General features: G+C 52.1%; 2 protein-coding genes across 6 annotated transcripts; one reads left to right on the top strand and one right to left on the bottom strand.

Annotated features, from left to right (window-relative positions):
* Positions 1–146: 146 nt before the first annotated feature.
* On the top strand, positions 147–5573 carry CDC20 (cell division cycle 20). Its single transcript, XM_014872141.2, has 11 exons — positions 147–278; positions 643–839; positions 1391–1536; positions 2164–2260; positions 2790–2918; positions 3261–3457; positions 3797–3891; positions 4236–4467; positions 4576–4701; positions 4873–4990; positions 5301–5573. The coding sequence occupies exons 1-11, from the start codon at positions 229–231 to the stop codon at positions 5477–5479; spliced, it is 1566 nt and encodes a 521-aa protein (XP_014727627.2). The 5' UTR covers positions 147–228; the 3' UTR covers positions 5480–5573.
* A 3027-nt stretch (positions 5574–8600) lies between these two features.
* ELOVL1 (ELOVL fatty acid elongase 1) lies at positions 8601–22589 on the bottom strand. Of its 5 annotated transcripts, none has more exons than XM_014872144.2 (8): positions 22519–22589; positions 12216–12277; positions 11581–11771; positions 11337–11417; positions 11073–11129; positions 10732–10837; positions 10445–10581; positions 8601–10060 (listed from the first exon to the last, which is right to left on the bottom strand). In XM_014872144.2, the coding sequence occupies exons 2-8, from the start codon at positions 12259–12261 to the stop codon at positions 9806–9808; spliced, it is 873 nt and encodes a 290-aa protein (XP_014727630.1). In that variant the 5' UTR covers positions 12262–12277; positions 22519–22589; the 3' UTR covers positions 8601–9805. The 5 variants fall into 5 exon arrangements, with proteins under 5 accessions (XP_014727630.1, XP_088025943.1, XP_014727629.1 ...); XM_088169817.1 differs by lacking the exon at positions 22519–22589 and adding an exon at positions 21403–21534; XM_014872143.2 differs by lacking the exon at positions 22519–22589 and adding an exon at positions 21120–21273.
* Between the last annotated feature and the right edge of the window lie 485 nt (positions 22590–23074).

Raw genomic sequence — 23074 nt, 5'->3', positions numbered from 1 at the left:
CGCCCCCAGCCCAGATAGCCCCGCCCCAGCCCAGATAGCCCCGCCCCCAAATTGCCCCTCCCCGTCAATAACTGCCCGCCTCTGGTCCCGCCCCCTACCTGCACGCGGAGCGCCCCGCCCCGGCCTGCGGCTCAGCCAATCGCGTTGCGTCGCGCGGCCGTCGCCTGGCAGCGCGCGGCCGTTGGGTTTGAAGCGGCCAACCGGGGCCCCGTCCGCGCGCCGTTTAAAATGCTGCGGCGCAGGCGGGGCGGACGAGCGGCGGCGGCGGCGCGGCGGAGGTTAGAGTGCGGTGGGGCCGGGGTGGTCGAGGAGGCAGCTTTGAGGCGCAGTCTCGAGCGGGGGAGGCTGCAGTGAAGTGGACGAGGGGAAGGGAGAATGTCGCTTAGCGGAGAGAGCCCCGAAGAGCGGCTGGAAGGGGTGTCAGCTGATAGAAAGGACTCCCGGCGAGCGGAGGGAGGGCGTTTCGGTAGATGCAAAGTGCCCCGAGGAGCGGTTGGGGAGAGTGGGGGGTGCCTGGTGGTGGGGAGGACCCCGAGGAGCGGCCGGAGGGTTTGGAAGGTCCGGTGGTGGGGAGGCCGGCGGGGCCTGTCGGAGCAGGCTGCAGCCCGCCCGGTGGGCACGGCTGACGCCGGCCTCCCGCAGGACCATGGCGCAGTTCCTGTTCGAGGCGGACCTGCACGGGCTGCTGAAACTGGACACTCCGATCCCGAACGCGCCGCCTGCGCGATGGCAGCGCAAGGCTAAGGAGAGCGGCCCCGGGCCCAGCCCCGTCGGCGTGTCGCCCATGAAGCCGGCTAATCGCTCCCACAGCTCCAGCAAGACGCCGTCCAAGACACCCGGTGAGCGCTGGCCACCAGCGGCAGAGGTTGAGTGCGGAAGCCTCGCCCAGGCTGCTTGTCTGTAGCCATGAGGCTCTGGCCTCGCTGTCCCACCGGTGTGCTGGTCAGGCAGGAGGAAGTGGAATGTGCTCCTGGCAATCACCCCCGACCTCCTTCCCAGCATGAGGGGCTGAGCACTGGAGCTGGCGAACTGCTGATCCCCCCAGCTGAGCATTGCTGGCACAGCTGCATGTTGGGGCAAGTGTGGGCGGGACTATCAGCTGACACTTTACATCCTGTAACTGTGTTTCTGTATCCTCCCCTCATCTGTGGACGCTGGGATTATTGCACCAGACCCAAGGAGTTGTCTCCTGACAGTCCCTAACCGGAGCTTGGTGGCAGGAGGGGAAATATAAGATGATTGGGACTGGGTGGCATGAGATCTCAGAGTCCTGCTTGTCTAGAACTTGTCTGGTGGGTGTGATGTAGAAGAGTTCTGGGTTTGCCCTTGTGAAAGCTCTAATACAGACTGTGGAATAGCTGTAAGACAATATTTTCATATGCGAATGCAGGTAAATCTGGATCCAAAATTCAAAACACCCCTACAAAAGCTGGGGGGGATCGCTACATTCCCAACCGCAGCACTATGCAGATGGAGATGGCAAATTTCCTCCTAACCAAAGAGAATGACCCTGCTGAGGAATCCCCTACCAAGAAGGTGAGCATGTTGCTAAGTTACAATTACTTCAACAACCACTACCAAACACCTAATCTTTCTTGCCCCTTTACAGAGAAGTAAACTACAGGTTCTATCAAGTGGACACATGGGACTGACAATCACTACTTGCAACTCTGGGCTTCAGGAGTCTAGGATGAGATTGAAGCTGTAGAGACTGCCATGCACTCTAGCCTATGCTGCTTCTGGTAGCAAAATTTAGCTTTTGACTAATGAGGCTTTAAAATATAGCAGGCAACAAAAACACAAAGCTGTGAGCCTATGCAAAGTGAAACTGCTGGTGGTAGCTATTCTAGGACAATGTCTACACAAGGAACACTTCTGGAATGTTTTACACTGTGTTCTAAAATCTGTTTATGAAGCATTTGGTCGCTTGTGGCTGTGGCTTTTCCCACTGGCAATGACACTGAATTTGCTATTGTTTGAAAACATGAGGACAGTCTGTGAAAGTTTGAGGAAAAACTGCTTTGACCTGCCTGTCTGTGGCTGACCCTTGCAGAACAGTTGAACATCTCCTGATTCTAAGAGAAGGGGGCTTAAGTGTCTGTTTTAACTGCAGTGTGGAAGTTGTTTTAAATGCATTGCACTGAGGGTGATTTGTCTCTGTAGGAGCAACAAAAAGCCTGGGCAGTGAATCTGAATGGTTTTGATGTAGAAGAGGCAAAGATTCTCCGCCTCAGTGGAAAACCACAGAATGCTCCAGAAGGTATGATACAGGATCTGTGTGAGCTGAATCAGCAGGGGAGATCTGGTCAGGGGAACAGCAACACAGAGGCTCTGTGTGTGGTCACAGGAGAAATCAACTGGTTTCTGAGAGTTATACACACCAGAGTCTCCTTTCTTAGGGTTCCTGAGGTTGAGGGAGGGCATAACAGTTCCAGGGAATTTATTTAGGAAAGTTGCTATGACTGCCAGTTACTCACCTGTGCTGCAGGTTGCAAACCTTCATGAGGTCTGTAAGAGCATCAAACTATGCTGTGCACTTTCTAGCTTAACTGTCATTAAAGATAATGGGATACAAAAATCCAAGTGTTTGTGCTAACATCATTGGCAGTATGAACTACTTGAACCGAGGTAAGCTACAATTTCCTCATTCATGAAAACAAATTTAACACTGTGCTGTGAGAGTATCTCTTAGGACTTTATTTTCACTCCAAGGGATTCCTAGTTGGATGAGCAGTACTCAGCTAGGAGGAAACCAACTCAGGTTAACAAACCTGTTCCTCTGCACACAGGCTATCAGAATAACCTGAAAGTGCTCTACAGTCAGAAAATGACACCTGGATCCAGCAGGAAGAATAGCAGATACATTCCCTCAATGCCAGACCGGATCCTGGATGCACCAGAGATCCGCAATGACTACTGTAAGTAGCTGCATGGGTGAGTGCTGGGCATCCAGAGCATTCTGCACTGGAGTGCTGTTCCTAGGACTGTGTAACTGGGCTGTTTGTATTATTTTATGCACCCAGGCTAGCACAGACTACTTCAGAAGTGTCCCTGTGTGGAACAGTGGTCTAGGACACTGTGCTTGGAGCAGGGTACTTGACCCCACCAGCTGGGCATAATGACACCCACAAGGCTGCCCCTTACTTGTATGTGTGTGCGTGCACATGTGGACACACACACTTGCTGCATCAGCATGGGTGAAGGGCAGGGCTCTCTGGGTAAGCATGGTGTGTGACCTGCATTGCTCTTTCAAATTGTAGATCTGAATCTCATAGACTGGAGCTCCCAGAACTTCCTGGCAGTGGCTCTGGACAACTCTGTTTATCTGTGGAATCACGGTTCTGGGGAGATTATCCAACTGCTGCAGATGGAGCATCCAGATGTTTACATTTCCTCTGTGTCATGGATTAAAGAAGGAAACTACCTTGCTGTTGGCACAAGTAGTGCTGAGGTCCAGGTGAATGTGGGAGTAAAACCAGAAGTGCTTTCTAGGGACTGACAGAACTGTGGGGCCTGGTGACAAAAGCTTGTCTGGCAGAGGAAGGATGCCACGCACCTGGCTTGTCTTCCCTGGTGTGGGGTGGAACTACCCCAGCCAAGTGCAGAGTGCAAGGCAGGGTTAGGTTTGGGGGTTTTCTGCTAAGTGGTGTTACCTTCTGTGCTATAGTCATGGGATATAGGTTTTCTCTGTTCCCTTACTGAGAAGGGTGAATGCCAGAGCCTGTGCAGTGAGATTCCTATGGCATAGCAACAGGACTGTGTTTCCTCTGGAGAACTTTTTGCTTTGCCTCTCTAGCTATGGGACATCCAGCAGCAGAAACGTCTACGAAACATGACCAGCCATTGTGCCCGTGTGGGAACCCTCAGCTGGAACAGCTACATCCTGTCCAGGTAAAGCAGTGGATCAAGGGCACTTTCCAGTTGTTGCAAATTCCTATCCCTCAATCTATGCATGGTGTGGGTTAGGGATGGCACAGAGAAGTTTCTGTCCTGGCTTGAGATTCTTACTCGGCCTTTTCCGTTGGGACTGTGAGGAGAAGGCTTCTCTTCTGTATTGCACTTTGTGCTGAAGCTGTAAAGAGCTTGTGTGGGTGTTTCACTCACACCAACAGACCAGTGTTGCTGGTTACACTGGTTAAAATCCAGTGGCAGGTACAGCAGTCTTGCAACAACAAAAATGGATTTGGGTGAAAATGTGTCAGCCTCACCCTGCAAGCCTTCTTTTCTCTCTGCAGTGGGGCACGGACTGGCCACATCCATCATCATGATGTCCGAGTAGCTGAGCATCATGTGGCCACCCTTGCTGGCCACACACAAGAGGTGTGTGGACTCAAATGGTCTCTAGATGGCCGCTACCTGGCCAGTGGTGGTAATGACAATCTGGTGAACGTTTGGCCATGCACCCAAGGTGGAGGTGGAGACTTTGCTCCTGTACAGACCTTCACTCAGCACCAGGGTGCTGTCAAGGTGAGCACAGGGTTGCCACAGGCAGATACCTGTGTGCAAGGCAGACATGCAGCACTGGCTGGGTGCAGTTGCCTCTTGCATGTCTTAAACTGAGTTCTCCTCTCTCAGGCGGTGGCGTGGTGCCCATGGCAGATGAATGTTCTAGCCACTGGAGGTGGCACTAGTGACAGACATATCCGCATCTGGAACGTGTGTTCTGGCGCCTGCCTCAGTACTGTTGATGCCCATTCCCAGGTGAGACATGAACATCAGCTTGGAGACAAACACCTTCTGGCAGCACACCTACACATAGCTGCTGGCTCCTCAGGCCCAGAGGCATGAGAAAGGAGGGGGACCATGCTCACCTCTGAGAGGTGAGCATCAGCACAAGTAGTTTGAATTACCTGTGTTACTGCCTCTTCTCAGGTCTGTTCTATCCTGTGGTCAACAAACTACAAGGAGTTCATTTCAGGCCATGGCTTTGCACAGAATCAGCTGGTTCTATGGAAGTATCCAACAATGACCAAGGTTGCAGAGCTGCAAGGTAGGTGGACGAGGCCTGGGCAAGGGGAGGCTGTTAGAGGTTGAAGGTAGCTGCACTCCTTGGTTTGAGCTCACAGCATCACTGATACAGGACAGGATCCAGGGGCAGGCTGCTAGGAGTAAGGCATTCCCACAGACTGTGGAAGAAATACCATTGCTTCAAGTGTATGCTTGGGGTCTGAAATCATATTGCCACAGCCAGTGGGGTGGGGGGACAGCTATGCAAGCTGTCAGGGTTCATGGAAGCATACAGGAGTAAGTGGGCATGTGCTGATCAGCTCAGCCCTGACTTGCACACTCCTCCTCCTCAGGTCATACTGCCAGAATATTGAACCTGACCATGAGCCCTGATGGTACAACGGTGGCCTCAGCTGCTGCTGATGAAACACTGCGGCTCTGGCGCTGTTTTGAGATGGACCCCATAAAGAAGAAGGAGAAAGAGAAGGCAAACAGTGCCAAAAGCAGTATTATTCACCAGAGCATCCGCTGAGAGCACTGCGTTGTTGTGGGGAGGGGGATATTTGGTTTACACACTGTACAGTATTTTAAATGTTAATAAACTGCTTAACTTGACTTTTTCTTAATGGAGTCTGATAGAAGAAAAAGCTTGACCTAAGTTCTTTTCTCTAAGGCTGGGGATCTGAGCAAGGGGTAGAGTCTTAGTTCTTTAGGGCTAATTTACAGGCACTCAGCCTAGCAGAAGGATGCTGTGCAAGAGCAATAGCTGTACTTCTGTTTCTCTCCCAGCTAAGATCGATATGTCACCTCTCCGATCTCGATGGTGCCTACAAGCACAGCAGCTCCACCACAGGCTCAACTGAAAGCACAGCATCTCTGTGGCCTCAGTTTCTGTTGTGTCCTGTCCCACAATCACAGGGGCCTTACAGTGGCTCTGCAGGCAACCCTCAGCCATCACTGCCTGCTTATGGTGCTGGAGTAGACTGAATTGCTATTGAAAAAAAAGGAGGGGGAAAGATACAGCAACAGCTGTAATCACCTCAAAGGCCAGAAAGGGGCTGGTACTGGCATAAAGCCTGATGCAAAACAAAAGGTTAGTTTACACTGCTACAGCCAGCTTAGATGTCATGCAAGAGCCACACAAAGCACCACCAACCCTGTGCTCAGCCTTCAGTCACTTATTCTTCTAACAGCTCTCATCTGTTTTCCCCTCCTGCTGACAGGAAGCCCTGGTACCTTGCTGAGGCTTCATGCAGGGCAGCAGGCACCAGGGCTCAGCAGAGATTTGTTAGAGCTTGATTCCCCTTCACTTGGAAAAATGCCTTTTTTCCAGGCTGAACTGTGCTGGAGCAAGTTGCAGGAAATGCTGACCAACAGCCAGCTCAGCCACGCTGCTCTGCATGGTGGAGCCACGGTGTCTGAGGTTGTGGGGCTGCACCAGACCCATCAAGCCTGTCCTTCAGCTGCACCAGCATTGCCAGGGGCTGCTGGGGACACTGCATAGCTGATAAGCACCTTGGCCTGTACAAAGCAGCTCCACCAAGCCTGTGCCTCCCACCAGCCCAGTGATAAGCTGAGGGTAGATTATTAACTGTTTTCACCTTCCCCTCAGCACAGTACTACACTGTACCTAGCACCAGCTCTGCCTCCTGAGCTTCACACCAGCTGAAACCTTCTAAGGTTCCAACTTGTGCTCTGCCAAGGTGAGGGTGTAACCATACCCACCAGAGTATTCCCACCCCAGCTGATATGGGGGGCACAGTCTCAAAAAACAGCAGCTGAGTCCAGGACCTTCCCAGCAGCACTGCTGGTACATCCCCATTTGGCCACTTGGGAAAGATCACAGGAGGTCCAAGGAAGGAGCCCTCCCTCTTCAGTCAAAATCCTAGGGCCACAGTTGTCATTAATGAGGAAGCAGGCATAAGGTCTTCCCTGGTCCCTAACTTGGAAGGAAAGCTTTATATGCCTGAAAGCTGCTGTAATTTTTTTATTCCCATGTAAGAGCAGCTCAGCTTTCGCTGACAGGTTCTTTCTCCTTAGCACACACCTCACCCACAGATACTGTGCATTACAGAGCCCTTGAAGGTCCTCTGAGCATTACTACAGGGTGATGATATTGCAGGGTCTTTAGCCCCGTGCTGGTGGCCTTACAGTCCTGGAGCAAAGAGGAGCAGAGGAAGGAAGTGGGCATTGATCCAGCAGGCCCAGTAAACACAACCCTATAAGGTGTGAATTCAGTTCACAGCATGACAGCATATAAATTGCCAAATGCCATGGCCAGCCCATAGAAGAGCACAGCTAACAGGAACAATTGGAGGAAGGGAGAGCAGAGCACATGCAGGGAACAGCCCATTCTAAAATACCAAGCATAAGTAGTTTAAAGCATTGTTACTATTTTGGGCAAAAGCAAAGACAGTCTTGTCTTTACCAAGAGCCAGCTGGAGGGGAGAAGGAGGCTTGACAGGAAAAGGTCCATATCAGCTAGACCATCACCTACAGCTCCTGAAGGAGTGACTTCTGAGCACTGAAATAACATTACACACCACTTCAGCATGGACAAGAACAAATTCTCATCCAAGTCTTTTCTCCCAGAGAAGCATCAACAACTGGAAGAACACAGCACAGTGCAGCAGGCAGATCCCACTTTATGACTTCTTGCGTACAAAGACATTGAGGGCTGTAGGGTGGAGGGTGATGTCCGTGTGTAATTTAGGCATATTAGTCACACCAGTTCAGGTCACTTGGAGATGCTTTCCTACATTTCCGAGCATGGCCTTGAGGTGTACAGCAGCCCAGGTCAGATCAGCAGAGCTCTCTCACACCAAGCTCTGCTCCAGGGCTTTGGCTGGACATCTACCAAAGTCCTCCCACCCCACAACCAAACCTACAGTGAAACTCAGCGTCTGGAGGCTGCTGCTCTAACACATTCCTCCCAGCCACAAGCTGCCCAGCTGGCTCCCCACTGTTCTTCCCAGGCTTGAGTCAGGACCCAGGCTGGCCTCTGCTCAAGAGAGCCCCAGTCATGGGGTGATGGGGAAGGCAGCCCTCCACCCCAATAGCACTGAAGGGACACCAGAATGAGACGTTTGGAAAGATAACAGAACCCAGCCAGGCAAAGATGCACTTCTGCAGCAAAAGTAAGGCAGAAACATCAACCTCCCTCTGACCAAGCTGGGCTACATTCTGCACGGATCCATGCTGCTGGGGCATTCACAGATCGCAGTTTTTGCTTCAGCAGATGCAGTAAGCAACAAACTGCTGTTTCCCAAGCACTCAAGTTTCCAAAGTCTCTAGTCCCTGCTCTGCCATAGCTCAAATCCCCATGATTTCTGAAAAGCAGCAGTTCTTCCTGGGCAGGTGGCCCAGGGCCCAGCCCACACCCACACTCCACCCCAGCCATTTTTTGACAGGGTGGAGTCACTTTCACAACAGAAGAGTTGACACACGTCCAGCCCTGAGCACTGCTCTACCAAAACACTTGGAAACAATCTGCCATCTGCTTCATCAGCACACAACTATCGCCCTCTTCCCCCAGCACAAACCTGCTACACCAGCTGCTTCTCCCAGCCCTGCCTCCAACCACCCTGGGCAGAACCAAGCACCTGGAACAGTTTTTGCTTACATTGAGCCAAGAAAACAAGAGGACAGAGCCATTTCTCCTTCTGTTGGTTTATTTGTGATAGAAGAGCAGCCCAATCTGACAGGGCCTGGCTCCTTCACCTCATCCTTGAGGCCATCGGCATGTTTTGGTTACAGCCAGAGCAGGTGACAGCCACCAGGCCAGGAGAGCTGCTGCACTGCCCTGCTGAAAGGCAGAGCACATCTTCACACAGGCCCAGTCAGATCCACAGAAGCAACAGGTGCTCACTCTTGTACCACAGCCAAGCACACTAAAACCACCCTCTACTGTGCTCAGGCTAGGCCAGAGCAGGACTGGTTCCAAGCAGGAGAGCCCAGGGGCTGATTTTAGGGGCACTTATTGCTCAAGTCTTGAATTTACAGGAATGGAAGTGGTCCAAGACTCAGCTGAGCCTGGTCTCCCCCATTCTGGAGCAAGCCACCAGCTGCCATAGAGGATCAGGTAAGTGTGGCTTAAGCACACACTGAGCACCCAGCCCAGGCACAAGAACGGCAAGGCAGCCTGGGCTTACCATGTGGGGGAAGCCTTTCAGGCTTTCACAGCCCCTGCTCTGTATTAGGCACAGGGCATGTGCACGGTACTGGGCAGGTCTGGGCCCTTAAGTCCCATAAGTACTGCCCCTACGTTCTCCACAGACACCTGGGCACAAATATGCCAGGGCAGGACTCCCAAGCTGGGCACAGAGGGACCAGAAGGGACATACAGCACTGTGGCATGGAACAAAGTGGCACAAGGCATCGTAGAGCAGGAGCACTCACAGATGAGCTGGCAGTAACAAGCAGCCAGGGATGAATCTGCTCATCCACACAAGCTCTTGTGAGACAGGGAAGAGGAGAGGGCACCAGGACAGGAAGCAGTCTCTTCTTTTGGTCCTACTCAGAAGGAAATGGCCCCTAGGCAGAAGAGCCAGATGTAGGCACTTGGGGAAAGTTCCTTTGGAAACACTGGAATGGGACTGCAGCCCCACAGCTGTGATGCAGGCAGCTGCCTCTCTGCTCAGCAACACCAAGAAACAGCACAAGCCCTCCCAGGAGTAGAAGTGGCCTATAGCTGCCAGAGCAGAGGGGCTGAGCATGCAGACAGGGGACAGCAGGACTGGGCACAGGGGTACAACAGTCTGTAGGCACTTGACTTGGCTAGTGGCACCCAGGAGCGGAGGGGCAGGTCCCAGCTGCCTCTGCCCCGGGGCTCTCATTGGCTCTGGGAGCACTTTACCCTCTAGTTGGCTTTGACCTTGCCATTGGTGACAGTGCCATTTTCATGGATGCTGCTACCGTTGTGCTGGGCTGCTTGTTGAGCCACCCTGGGCAACCGTTTGCCCTTGGTGTAGGACTGGTACCAAAAGTTGGAGAAGAGGATGAAGAAGATGGTCCCATAAATCCAGATAAGGTGAATGAAGATGGGGAACTGGTATTGGCAGTTGGGCATGAAGTAATACTGGGAGATGTGGACGGAGACAATCACAAACTGTGCCTGGGAGCAAGGCAGAGTAAGAACAAGTTATTCATGGGAGCAGGGTCAGGGAACCCACTAGAGACCTTATTTATAAAAGGCAACAACTAGACTCCTGAAGCAAGAAGTCCTTATGGTGAAGCAGTCAGCAGCAGCTGGAAGAGGCAGGCACAAGTCTCAGAGCAGCATATATCTCTCACCCTCCCAACATGGCTGCAGCCCAGGAACTGACCAGCACCCACACCCCAACCAGACTATCAGAGGCCCACAGTAGGCAGAGCTGCTGAAAACTTAGAGCAATATGCTACAAAGGAAACAACTACTGCTGCTGACTGCACCTTTCAAAAGGTACAAGGGCTGGCCTGCCCTTCACATCAGGCACATGCTCTGCTCACACAGACTTACCAGCTGGATGGCTGTGATGTGCTTCTTCCACCACAGGTACTTCTGAAAGGCAGGTCCTGCTGCTGAGAGCCCATAGTAGAAATACATGACAACATGCACCATGGAATTGATCATGGCATGGAATGAGCCCATTCCCCCTGTTAAGATAGATTTCTTAGTGTAAGTCAATATTCCACAGCAATCAGCACTACACAGAGCTGCTAAGAGCACAGGAGGGCCAAAAGCCCCTTCTCAGCATGCTGGGATAACCCTACTCAATCCATGCACCCAGACAGCTGCCATCTTACCTGGACCAAACTTTGCTCCCCACCACCAGCTCCATGGCAGAACAGAGTGGTGGAAAAGGTGCAGGAATGTGACCTGTTCATTCTTCTTCCTCAGAACAAAGATCACCTGCAATGAAAGCCCAACAGCATGAAGGACCTGCAGCCCTGGGAGCAGCTAGACCAGGCCAGTCCATTAATTCAGCATCTGATCTCAGTGATGCCTCCCTCCCTCTACACTCATTGTTATCACCCATTAGGTCACCTCACAGCTTCCAGAGCAGTAGCAAAAGCACCTACTTCAAATACACTGAGCCTCAATTCCCTGCCCAGCAAGTGGTGACAAGGCCTTCTCAGTAACTCACCGTGTCTGTCAGTTCAATGAACTTGGAGAAAACAAAGAGCCAAGCAACACTGACCATCTGTAACAGAAGAGGTTAACGTCAGAGACCCACCTCAGCCTGAACAAGCTCAGTAAGTGAAGGGCTTCATACAGTTACCCTGGCATGAAACCAAGGCCCAGAGATTGCACATCCTCTGCCTCAGTAGAGGCAGGAGTTGTGACCCTGCTGTCCAAACAGAAGCACTAAAGGCCATCCCCACCTATCAGGAGAGGGATGAGAACTCACCCTGAGGGCCTTGGGGTCCTGTGAGAAGTCCACAGGGTCACATCGCCAGGTATACCCAGTAAGCCACCCTGCCATCAGGAACTGCAACAAGAGCATCATCAGGGTGAAGCCTAATATATTGCCCCCACTGCACATCAAGCTCTGCACAGAAGGGCAGGGAACAGTCAGAAAAAGGGCTCCCCATCACCCACACAGCCTGCACACACTGCTTTACACATGCCCAACCAAGCTACTGGCAACTCACCTCATAAACTATGTAAAGGGAGAGTCCCACCAAAAAGAAGTTGTATAGCACCATGAACTTCTTCAGGTTTAAAGGCTTCCTGTTGGCCATTAGCCGGGGACCCAAGGATAGGACAAAGTAGACATATCCCAGAAGGATGCCCATCACAAGGAACGGGGACTGCATCAGTGGATAATCAGCAATGCGGGGGTCTGCAGAAAGAGCCACAGTGCAGAGCAGTTAGCATCCTCACCCCAGCCTGCTGCCAGCAGTGCTACTGCCACAGTGGAGGCAAGAGCATGGCTATCCTGTTCTAGGACAAAAGTGCAAGTAGAGAAACAGCAGTCTGGGAGCCGAGGCTGGTGAAGTCAGCCAGACTCAGCACAGTATAGCCTGAAGCCATGCTGTAGGGCAGCCTGGAGATCTGCCCAGGAGAGCACAAGTGCCCCAAAATGATTTGCACAGGCACTGAGGCAAGACAGCGTCATAACAGGCAGCACAAAAACCCCAGAGCTGCACCTGTGTAAGGGCAAAGACAGGATGCAATTAGACCCAGGGATGCTTCAGGGGTGACAGACCACTCCCCAGTGCCTCTGGCAGTAAAGCCTGTAGTGCTACCTGCCTGATATCTGGGCAGAGTCAAGCCAAACACTCACCTGCTTTCTTCATGAAGTCCTGATACATCATCACAATCCCCTCCATGGTGGTGGCAGTATCCCTGTGGAAAGAGGCAGAGAAAATTAAGCAGCTGTTTGCCCACGAGGGCAGCCTATATAGCCCTGCAGATCAGCAAACTCCAAGCCCAGTTTCAGACAAACATTCATGTATCTGGCCAGTGTTGCTTTCCATTGATCACACACCAGCATCCACTTTCCAGCTGAGCTACAGATCTCCTCACTTCTCACAGAGCCTGGCCCTATTCACCCAGCTCTGCTGGGAGCCCCATCATCCAATGCCAGCAATCCTTCCAAGGCAAGAACCCAACATTACAAGCCAGCTAGGAAAGCTTCCAACCTCAGCACTGTATCTCCAGCCCCTTAATCTTGCTTCTGCTGTACAAGCTCAAGTATTATTATCCACAAGCACCAGGATATTGTCACTAGCATTGGCAGCCATAGCTACTCAGCACAGAGCTCTAACCCAGGTGCAGAGATGCAGGGCTGGCTCACACTCTCCACAGCACAGTGACTTTAATGATCAGCTTTGGTCTCCTGCCAACTGATTCCCACCACAGAAGCAGCACACCATCACTGGCAGGCCCATTACATGAGGAAGGAAATCCATAGGTTCAGAAACAAACATTGGTTTCTGGTGTGAAAGTTCCTGGTTTCACATCCTTGCACAAAACCCTCAAGACAAGAAACTACTACCACATAACCTGGCTCAGAGGCTAGGTGCATCCTGGTCAGCAATGGCATTTCCACTCCCCTTCAGGACAAGAGAAAGCCATAAGATGTAAGGCTGCAGGGAGAAGGACTGACACTTCCCACATTTACTCAACCTCAGTGTGAACACACACCAGAAAGTGATCTGGGAAAACGCTCTCCAGAAAAGCAGGAAGGGCCTAAGCTCTTACTGCTGCAGGCAAGTTTGAAACACCCTCACCCACCCCAACCTCTCCCCAGCCCACAGGACACCAGAGCAGCAAGAAGGGAGGCAGAGCATAGGCCCAGCCTCACCTGACTCATCCATCTGCGAGGGAGGCATTCCCCACAGCTGCTCCCAGACACTCCACCCACCCCTTTTCTCCAAGAAGGTGCACAGGAGTCACTGCCCACACATGCCTGGGGAAATGGGTCCCCAGCCCAGTCTCCCCAGGAGGCATATTGCTGCCACCAGCAGGAAGCACATGGCCTCCTCCAGACCAGCAGCCAGGAGGCTGAAGACAGAGTACCCTTCTTCCCAGTAAAGTCCCTGAGTACTCAGCAGCCACTGCCACTTCAAGCCCTCACCAGCCAACACCAGCACTGCTCCTTCAGCTTCACAGCAAGAGGAAGAACTCAATGTCATCTTTGCTGTAGGCAGGATGGCAGCAGACACCTCCTGTGCAGAGCTACCAGGCACCTCCACGGCAGGCTTTGCCAGCAGTAATCTTCAGGGGGGCCTGGCATACACCCTTCTGGCTCACCATTCCCTGCAAATCAGTTTGGTGCAGCAGCAGAGCTGGCTCTGTGCCTGCCCAGTCATACCCTCTGCATTCCTCCAGATTGGGGAGTGCCACCTAACCTCTCTGCAAGGGCAGCAGGCAGGAAGGTCTCCTCCTTCACCTCAATCCTCCAAAAGACCCATTCCACCAAGTAAGGCTTCAGAGCAGCCTGCACAGCCATGCAGCCCAAGGACAGAGCCCAAGAAATTTTGCTGTGTTTCAGAAAGCACAGAAGGTGGCTCCTTGTGCCATCTTGGAGGCAGATGGAGCAATAGGGCAAAGCCCTCTTAGGAGTGATCCCCACACACATCAGGAGCACTTCAGCAGCAAAATAGATGTTCACCCTCCAAACCCAAGATCTCAAAGGGTTTAATAGCAAGTAATACTCACTTGTAGTATCACCGTGATGCCAGTAATATTCTGGGCACTGCCAGGATAATCCACTCTCCACATGCAGTAAAAGTCAGCTAGAAGTGAAGCAGGAAGTACTGCATCTTTAAGAGACACTCACGACTCAGCTGTGGGAAATAGAGTAAGTACAAGTCTGGAAAGCTGCTGAGCTTTATGTTGCTTTAATGGCTAAGAGCAAGCTCCAAACTTGTCTGTCTAGTTTCAGCTTTCAACCACTACATCCAGCTACACCTTTATTTGCTAGCTTGAGGAGCCCTCAAGAGTCAGCTCCCAGCAGAGGCACCTGACTATTCAAGGTCTGTGTTTATCTTATCAAGGTGAATGAGTCAGCCTTACTACAGGTCCAGGGCAAAGACAAAAATCCTGCTGAGTACTTGCCTGTTTTGGGCAGGCTAGGATGAGAAGAGAGTATCAGCTGTCTTTGAGCTCAAAGCTACATCTCACACTGCAGCAAAACACTTCAGCTCATGCACTGTGGATCACTTCATTGACCCTGTGCCAAAGCCTGCAGTACCACTGGCCAACTAGGACCCCAGCTCAAAACAATTCAGGGTCCATGACAATTATTCCCCCCAGTGGTGGGAGAAGCCCATTTCAAACCAGGACTAGCACAGAAGTCCCTAGCAGTGTGAAGAGTAACAAGTCCCTCTTATTGTTGTTTTGTGAAGCACATCCAACACTCCTACAAACACATGCCAAAGGAAGTTGGGAGGCATTGGACTTGTCCTGGACATAGGCTTTGGGCAAGGATCAAGACTTCTACCAGGACAGAAACAGTAGAGTTATGCTACATGCCTTAACAGAAAAGACCTATAAGTGTTCCTCAGTTTCTCTAGGCAGAACAACATCCTGCCAAATTAAACTAACAGAGCAACCACATTTCCAGGGAAGTCCGTGAAGTCTTCAGGTCTTTGCAAGACCTAGCATCTATTCACACTGGCATGCTACATCATCCTGCATCAAAGAAGCCAAAGTATGCCTTGCTCAGTAAGCAGATACAGGTCTGTCTTGCCCTCCTCTGTCCCTCAAGGGGCAGACACTGGCCTTGGGGTGTTGACAGTTGAGCAGCAAAGTGGGAGTTGCAGGGCAGGTCCAGGAGTTACCTTCACTAGGCAGGGGGATGTGAAGTGCACTGGCCTCCTAAACCACAACTGCTCCATGCCAGCCTTTCAGCTGCAGGCAGGGGTTTTCCAGCACAGAGCACCAACTGTCCAGGAACCTGAACTCTCCTCTGTGCACAACACCCCTCTGCACTTCGAGAGGGGTTCACCATCCAGACAGGCATCAGCTCTTACTGCACTCCACACTACACCGCACATCACACAACTGCAGGTGTTCACAGCTCAGTGGTTGGATCTGTCCTCTCTGCACATGGGGGACAGTTACTTTCCCCTGACTCCTCCTAAATACTGACCTTCTTAGGCAAAGAGTTGGGAGGAGATGAGGAATCCAAAGCTGAGCCTTGAACAGCTGAAGAGAAACCAAACAAATAGTCCCAAGCATCCCAAATGAGCAGGAACCCTAGGGGCCCAAACACACCCTGCATGATACAGAGAAACCTTGCAACACACCTCCTTCTATCTCTCAGCAACAGGGAGTCACTTCCCCATGTCAGAGAAAAAGTTCCCACTATTTGCAAACTAAAGTATCAGGTCACAATCTGCTCCAGTAACTAACATCAAGGATTAAATACTTGCTTACACCAAGCAATGTGTACACTGCATATTTCCAGCAAGCTACACAGCTAATTAGTGCAACTTCAGCAACAACAGCAAGGCCTTTTATGACCAGCCCCAGTCAGACCACAGCAGTTAGAACTATGATACTGACAGAGACCAGAGCTCAACCCAGTTAGCTTTTTTTAACAGCCTTGCAGGGTATACATCTCCCCTCACAACAACTATCTGCAAGCAACAGACTCTGCCCCAGACATTGAACACTCCTACTCCTCAGCATTCAGGTCAGAAATCAGTCCTGTAATAAGTGCAAAAGCAAACACCCTCATCTCCCCACTAGTTTAATTAAAGGCAGCACCAAAACCATCTGGTAGGTGGCCACAGAACTGCCACCCCAGGGAGAGCTGGCACAGTGCCCTTGCTGAACTGGCTAAAGCAGGCCTGGCCCCTGTGGAGCTTCCCAGGGAGTAGCAGCCCTCAAAGGTCAGGAGATAATCAGTTGGCCAGATGTGAAACTAACTCACATCCCTGACCAACAAGCTGGCACCAAAGCTTGCTGCCTGATGTAGCTTTGAGCTCTACCACCTCTTAGAAAGAAGCAACTCCCTCCTCCAGCTCCCCACCATAGAACCTGCCCAGTTGCCTGGAGCTCCAAAAAGTCACTGTGGGGTCCAGGAAGGCCTGCACACAGCCCCACATGCCCATGGACTATATTTCCCTGTAGAAGAGTGGAACTAATCAAGCCAGGCTCAGGCCAGGCACAGACAGGGGTATGTACTGCACATACAAGGCTGGCACCACAAAACATCGCTACCAAGAGCTGACAGTCACAGCTCCAGAAGCTTTCCTGAGCTTATATATACAAGTGAATTCAGCAAGATGAGGAACATGAAACTTTATCTGCCCCAAACAACACATAGGCAGCAAGGCAGCCAGAGCAAGACAAGGGAAAAGGAACCCAGCCAGCCATAAGCTGCAAGCCCTGTTTTTTATCAACTCTGCAGTGGGATCACTCTAAGACTGAAGTGTACAGTGAAACACAGAAAACTGAATTTCGATCTCTTCTGTCTGGTGCTCTGTGCCCAGAGAGAGGGGCTTGTAACCAGGCAGTACACACTTCTTGCACACACAGCATCTCCTAACACCAGCTCAAACACATGCAGCAGAGGCCACTCAAGAAGAGAGCTGTCTGTATTCGAGTCCACTTGCATTCCTGCTAATAATTTCAGTCATTCACTGAAGACAGCATTGTCCACATGCTTCTAAAGTCATGTTTTTTCTCAAAAGAAATTAGTCTAAAAACATGCCTGTCACCAGCTCACCAGCCACAGAAGACAAGTCTGGCAGGACTACTAGAGCTTCTATGTTTGAAGTGTGGAAAGCCATACCAACAGATTAGGGCAGAGCAATAAAGAGTTCTGCTAGCCTGGCACCTCAACCCTGAGGATTTGGGACAAACTTTGTTTGGAGTTTGAGAACAACCAGTCCCAGAACTCAGCCCAATATAATACAAAGACTGCAAGGAAACTTTATGCTAGCACCACCAGATAAGTTTTTCTGTTTGAATCCTATCCATTGGTCACTTCCTGTGGCTCACCTACTTTATGCTGAGTATCAAAGGACATGGCCAACACTTGGTACTGTATGTTCTACACCAGCATATTCTGAAGTCAGTACAGGAGGCTTGTGTTCACATCAGGGATGCAAACTCTCAAAGTCACGATATGTAACCACTCTTGCAAGAGTTGCCATTGCAATTGCTGTGGGAATCACACTAGCTGGCTGATGCTCCTGGCACACTGGATCCAAGTGGCAGGAAGTGTCCTGCCTGAAGTTGAGCAGTTTCCTCATCTTCACCAAGCATGTGTTAATACCATACCACTCTCTCACAAAGTGGCTGTAAAACGCCTGAGGCCTTGGGATAGCATCCTACAAACAGATTAAGCTCCTCACTTCCCATACTCACTGGAGCAGGGAAAGCAAGAGGAGACTCGCAGATTAGCAGGAAAGCTCTGACTGACAGTCAGTGTGGCACCTCACAAGCTTTCAGGGAAAGGAGGACACTCATTGCAATAGGATATTGGTAATCTTGTACAAAAATCAAGGCAGATAATCAGATTTCAAGGTCCCGCAAGAGCATACCCTGCAATAAGAGGTTTAATATGTACAGCTACTTTTTTCAAGGGCAGCACCTCCCCAAGCTGTAAAGAGTAGGTTTACTCCTTATCACATTCAAAGCTGGTAGCTGCATATTAAGAGAACTGGTATCAGTAAAGATGAGAGCAGTCAGAGGAAAAAAAAAAAAAAAAAAAACAGAAAGGCAACATTAGGCAGAAAATCTGACACAGCAAGGAACAAAGGAGTAAATAAGCGAAGGAAGAAAAGAAACAATGTGAGATACAAACAAAAGTGGAAAAGGTATTTCCTTTCTGAGCTAACCATATTGATCTGTGTCACTCCCTCATATTGCACCAGGTGAAGGTAGAGATGGCTGGGCTCCCTCTCTCAAGGCATCCAGCACTCCCCAGAGTGCAAAGAGCACACTCAGGAAGGACAGAACTAGGCAGGTGACAGGAGGGCAGGCAGGGCTATATTGAGCAAGACCAGCTTCTAACACCTGCATCCAAAATCAGGTCAAGCCTTCTAAAGTCACCTAGCAAAGAAACAGAGTACCCCTGTCTGGAGGCAGGACAGGCTGCACCACAGCGTTCATCTCTGGTTTTAATCACTATGCAAATGCCCCAATACAAGGCTTCATCTCCGTTCTCACAGCTCTGGCTGTAATCATAACACAGTAATGATTAGTGTGCTCTGCCCAATTCAGGCCTGTGCTTTAATTAGACAGGCACATGAAGACAAGATTTCAAGACACAGGCGCATCAAGATATCAAAATTTACAAAGCAAGATGCAGAAAGGAAAGACTCACAAATTCCCTCCAACAGCTTTATTTTGACTATTCAAGAAGCCTAGGTGTGAACCCAGAGTCACTTCTCAACAAGACAAGGGGCCACTGCCTGGAACTTACCATGACAGCAGCTTTGGTTCCTGTACCCTCCACACCAAGAAGGCAGTGCAGTCACACAATATTCTAACAAGAGAGCACGATGCTCTCCAACAGTACGCAGATGTCATACTCCTGTAACACAGTACATGCACCTAGAACCCAAGCTTAATGGCTACCACATTCAGGGAGGTTCACAGCCTTCCAAGCACATAGAAAGTGAAGTATGAAGCCTGGTTATCTCAACACAGGTGCAGATTGACCACTCAAAGTCAGTGCACTTGCTTCTACTGCTGTACAGACACAGAAAGCCTCCTAAAGTTTAGAAGCAGCAGGAGCTACAAAATCTGTGTGTGTATAGAGCAAACCTTAAACTATCAGAGCAAGCCAGCTGATCTGACCCATAGGGAAAGAGCACTCTTTGCAAGAAAGCTGGAGCACTTGCTGCTAGTGACAGCTCACCACCCCAATCCATCTCAGAACGAAGAATTGACCCTATGACACACCAAGGGAAATCAAGAAACATCAGACCCAGTTACCACCTCCTCCATCCTCAAGCCACTAAAGGCTGAGAATGCAGACAACAGCCTGATGGTGGGGAATAGGCTGTGGCACCAGCAACTTGTCATCTCAGCAATAGCAGCCCCACAACTCCTGCAGGGAAGAGTCCTGGCTCCTGGGGACTGTCTCCTCCCTATGAAGAGCCAAGCTGTCTCACCTGTTCAACTGGCAAGAACCAGACTTTCCAGCACAAGTACTCCCACCATCTGAGAGCTAGTAAGGCACACACTACCAGATCTCCAATAAAAGAAGCACAGAAACACAGAGCATCTCTTGGGCCATCACAGGCACCACTCCCAGTGTTCCTTGTAAGCATCTCAGGCTGAGTGTTCACTGTGCTGCAACCCCCAGCAGAAAAGGAGAAAGCATTCACCTAGAACATTCAAGGATAGTGTCCAGTCAAGCATCTGCTTCTGACACCAGCTTCAGAGGTTCCTCAGGATGCAAATCTTTTCTCCATCAGGAGAGAAAGGAGACCCTATGCAACTTCAATATGCTCCCTTATTTTTTTATCTCTAACATACAGTATGAGACACCTCTAGGTCAGAGTGAGCTTTTACTCCCAAGTCTCAGTTTTAACTTTACTTTCTCTCATATTACACTTCTTCCCTGAAAGACCACATAATCCCCCCACCAATGGACTTTCAGGACACAAAAATAAGAACACAACATCAGGCAGGACCACAGAGACCCAGACGGTGTGGGTGGCATAGCTTAATCCCCACAGCAAGATGCAGCAAGTAGATGCTGCAACAGCTGGCATCTTGCTGTTTCTCATAGGAATAGGCTGTCAGCAGCAGCTCACACCCATGAGCTAGAGGGGCTTCCTAGGAAAGAGATAAGGCACAGCAGTCTCAGCCAAGCCCCAAGGGCTCAGCCAGCTGTTTGACTCTAAACTATCCTCAAGAAGCTGCCCAGCAGGTCTGGTGGGAAGGTCAGCTCCATCCGGCTAGGAATCTGCCCTGGCTGCATTCTGGTAGAAGAGAAGGTGGACAATTTGGGACAGCACAGCAGGATGGATGCACTGCTGCACAGGCAACCCTGGCTTTCAAGAGGGGAAGAGATGCTCTGAGGAAATGCACTAGCAGGTAAAGCACCCAGTGTTATCCCATGCTGCCCATTGAGCATAGGAAGAGGTATTCATCCCACTTTTCCCTCCCTACCTTTAGGTCTTCAGAACCAATACAATCAAGTCACACGGAAAGCACCTACAGACCCTCTGCAGGTAGCAGCCGAGGCACAGACTGCCGCTCCCAAAGCTTTGCCTCTTCTTGCAATGTCTATGTACACTGCCTCATTTAGTCTGTTACAACTTAAAAAATAAGTAGCTTTCCTAGATTTCCCTTCGTTACAACAGAATAACTGGCCCACCTAAAGAGATCTACAGACGCTGTACGGTCAGTGGTTATTGAGCCCGCGGTGGTCGAGGAAGATCAGACCCCTATTCACGGCCATACCAGTGCCAGGTAACTGCTGCCACCAGGGGGGTGACAGTGACCTCCTCCTCCTGCCACCGCGTTCCAGAGCTAGGGCCAGCGGGAGGCCAAGCACCTACACGAGCCGGCACTCAAAGCTGACATTGTGTCGCAGCAGCGGGGGAGGCCTGGTACTGCCACCCTGCCCGGAGGAGGAGGGAAGAGCCATCTGAATGGTTACATTGATGCCAAGATCTGGTTAAAAGAAAGCTCCCCAGCCGCCGGGGGCTGCTCGCGCCCCGCTGCAGAGAAGGCGCAGGAGACCACAGCCCTGGGCTGTTCAGCGTACCTGCAGCTCTCAGCCCGGTGCCCAAGGCAAGCAAGAGCCGGGCAGCGCCCCGCTCAGCCCTGCTGCCACCCCTGCGAGTCCCTCTGGCAAAGGCCCCGGCCTCGCTGCCGCCGGAGGGAGCGCCGGTTCCCCTCGCTCGGGCGGTTCCCGGCCCGGCTCGGGTGTGGCGCGGACGGGCCCGGAAGCGGGGCCGCGGCCCAGCGGGGCCTGCGCGGCCGGGAAGGGCCGCAGCTGGCCCAGAGAGGCCCCGCGCCGCCGCCACGACGTGTGGGGGTTCAGCCACCTTTCAGCGGGCCAGCAGGGGTGATCCGCTGCCTGTGGAGCTGGGACAGTCCCGCCAAAACACCACCAAGGCGATGCCGATCTCGTTCCTGAGGCTGTGCAGCCACCGGTCCCTGAGCCGGGAAGCGGGCGTACCCTGGGCTCGGGCCACCGGCCAGCAATGGGGAGGCAGCCCCGTCACGGCCGGGACCCAGCGCGGCCTCTGGCAGAGACCTGCGGGGGGAAGGCCAGTGTTTGTGCCACGGCACACAGCGCGGAAGGACAGTCCTTAACGCCGGCCGGCCAGCCAGGCATCCCAGCCTCGCACAGAGGGGCCGGCTCTGCCCCAAAGGAGAGCAGCTGACTGCGGGAAGGGAATTGCACCCTTCCCCGACACCATGGGTGCGCTGGGGCAGCGGCACCAGGCTGTGAACCAAGGAGCAAAGCAGCTCTTCACGCAGCCAGGACCCCGCTGCTTTTGAGAAAAAAAAATATAAAACAACATTTCAACAACTCAACTCGGACTCCACTTGCGTCCCTCCGTCTGACACAGGCAGCTTTACACATCTATGGACTTGCCACACGGTACTGCGGGTACCCCCCTTTCCGATGGGGTGACAGCCTCTACAGCCGCACCCAGCGTGATCACCCGCCAAGGGCACGTCACAGTATCACGACATCCATCCCACTCATCAGGCCACTGCCTCTCCCAACGCGCCCCTCCACCCCTGAGGTGAGGAGACACCACACACCTCCTTGCATGACCATGAGCATCCCAGGTGACGGGAACATGGACATATACATACACGAGCCGCCTCCAGCAGGCTGGTTAACAGGTGCCAAGCCAGCACATGGCTTCCTCGGGGAGCCAGCATTCCTGGCAGCAAAGCTTAACCTCCTCCCCAAAATAGTCGAACCCTGCTAAGGCCTCGTCCCGCTCTGCAGCCACCTTCCGAAGCCCCCTCAGCACACCCCAAACCAGCCTCGACTCACCACGAACCTCGGACACGTCCACCCAAACTTCCCGCCTCCCGCAAACATCCCAAAGGACCGCTGGAACAGACCAGACATCCCCAACCCACCCCCGCCAGAAAAGAACGAGTCCCGCACCCTCCACCCCACAGCCACCCTCACTCACCGCCAGCCGCGCCCCGTTCTACGGCCGCCACGGCCGCCCCAGCCATTAAAGCGGGAAGCCCCGCCCCTTCATCGCTGCCGATTGGCAGAAAGTGCAGAGCTCCACCTCCAGAGGAGCCAGGGCCAATGGGCGCGCCTGTGGCGTCCCGCCCGTTCCGTGGCCACGCCCTCCGCGGCGGCGCGTGAGGGGCCGGGGCTGCTGAGGGAGCCGGGCGGGCTCTGCCTGCGGGGCTGAGCGGTGAAGCGGAAAGGATGCGGGTTGGGACCGGGTCAGCGTGCGGTGCGGAGGGCTGGCTCGAGAGTGGTGGTGATGGCTTGAGGGAGACCCATACAAGTCCATAAACCAGCAGCTCATGGGCTTTTTTCCCCCTCGTGACACCGCAACAGGCACCGGGAACATTCGGAGACACCGGACTGAACCCAGAGAACCAGCCATTCTAATGTGCATCCTAAAAAGTAGCCGGGGCTTGACTCGAGCTCATCTGGTCTTGAAGGCGTTTTCAGAACTCACTATTCTAATTGTTAGGAATCATCTTCTCATTTCCAGCTTAATTTGA

This window comes from Sturnus vulgaris, chromosome 9 (genome assembly GCF_052056855.1).
Source record: "Sturnus vulgaris isolate bStuVul1 chromosome 9, bStuVul1.hap1, whole genome shotgun sequence".
NCBI lineage: Eukaryota > Metazoa > Chordata > Aves > Passeriformes > Sturnidae > Sturnus > Sturnus vulgaris.
The sequence above is the reverse complement of the archived record's forward strand: the minus strand, read 5'-3'. Positions and strand labels throughout refer to the sequence as shown.

Bases quoted from the DNA above. Each gene is read 5' to 3' on its own strand.
- CDC20 (XM_014872141.2), top strand. From the start codon at position 229: ATGCTGCGGCGCAGGCGGGGCGGACGAGCGGCGGCGGCGGCGCGGCGG. The intron at 3,458-3,796 runs GTGAATGTGGGA...TTGCCTCTCTAG, and splicing joins CAAGTAGTGCTGAGGTCCAG to CTATGGGACATCCAGCAGCA. The intron at 4,468-4,575 runs GTGAGCACAGGG...CTCCTCTCTCAG, and splicing joins AGCACCAGGGTGCTGTCAAG to GCGGTGGCGTGGTGCCCATG.
- ELOVL1 (XM_014872144.2), bottom strand. From the start codon at position 12,261: ATGGAGGGGATTGTGATGATGTATCAGGACTTCATGAAGAAAGCAG. The intron at 11,418-11,580 runs GTGAGTTGCCAG...CTCTTGTTGCAG, and splicing joins CCCTTTACATAGTTTATGAG to TTCCTGATGGCAGGGTGGCT. The intron at 11,130-11,336 runs GTGAGTTCTCAT...CTTCTGTTACAG, and splicing joins AGGACCCCAAGGCCCTCAGG to ATGGTCAGTGTTGCTTGGCT.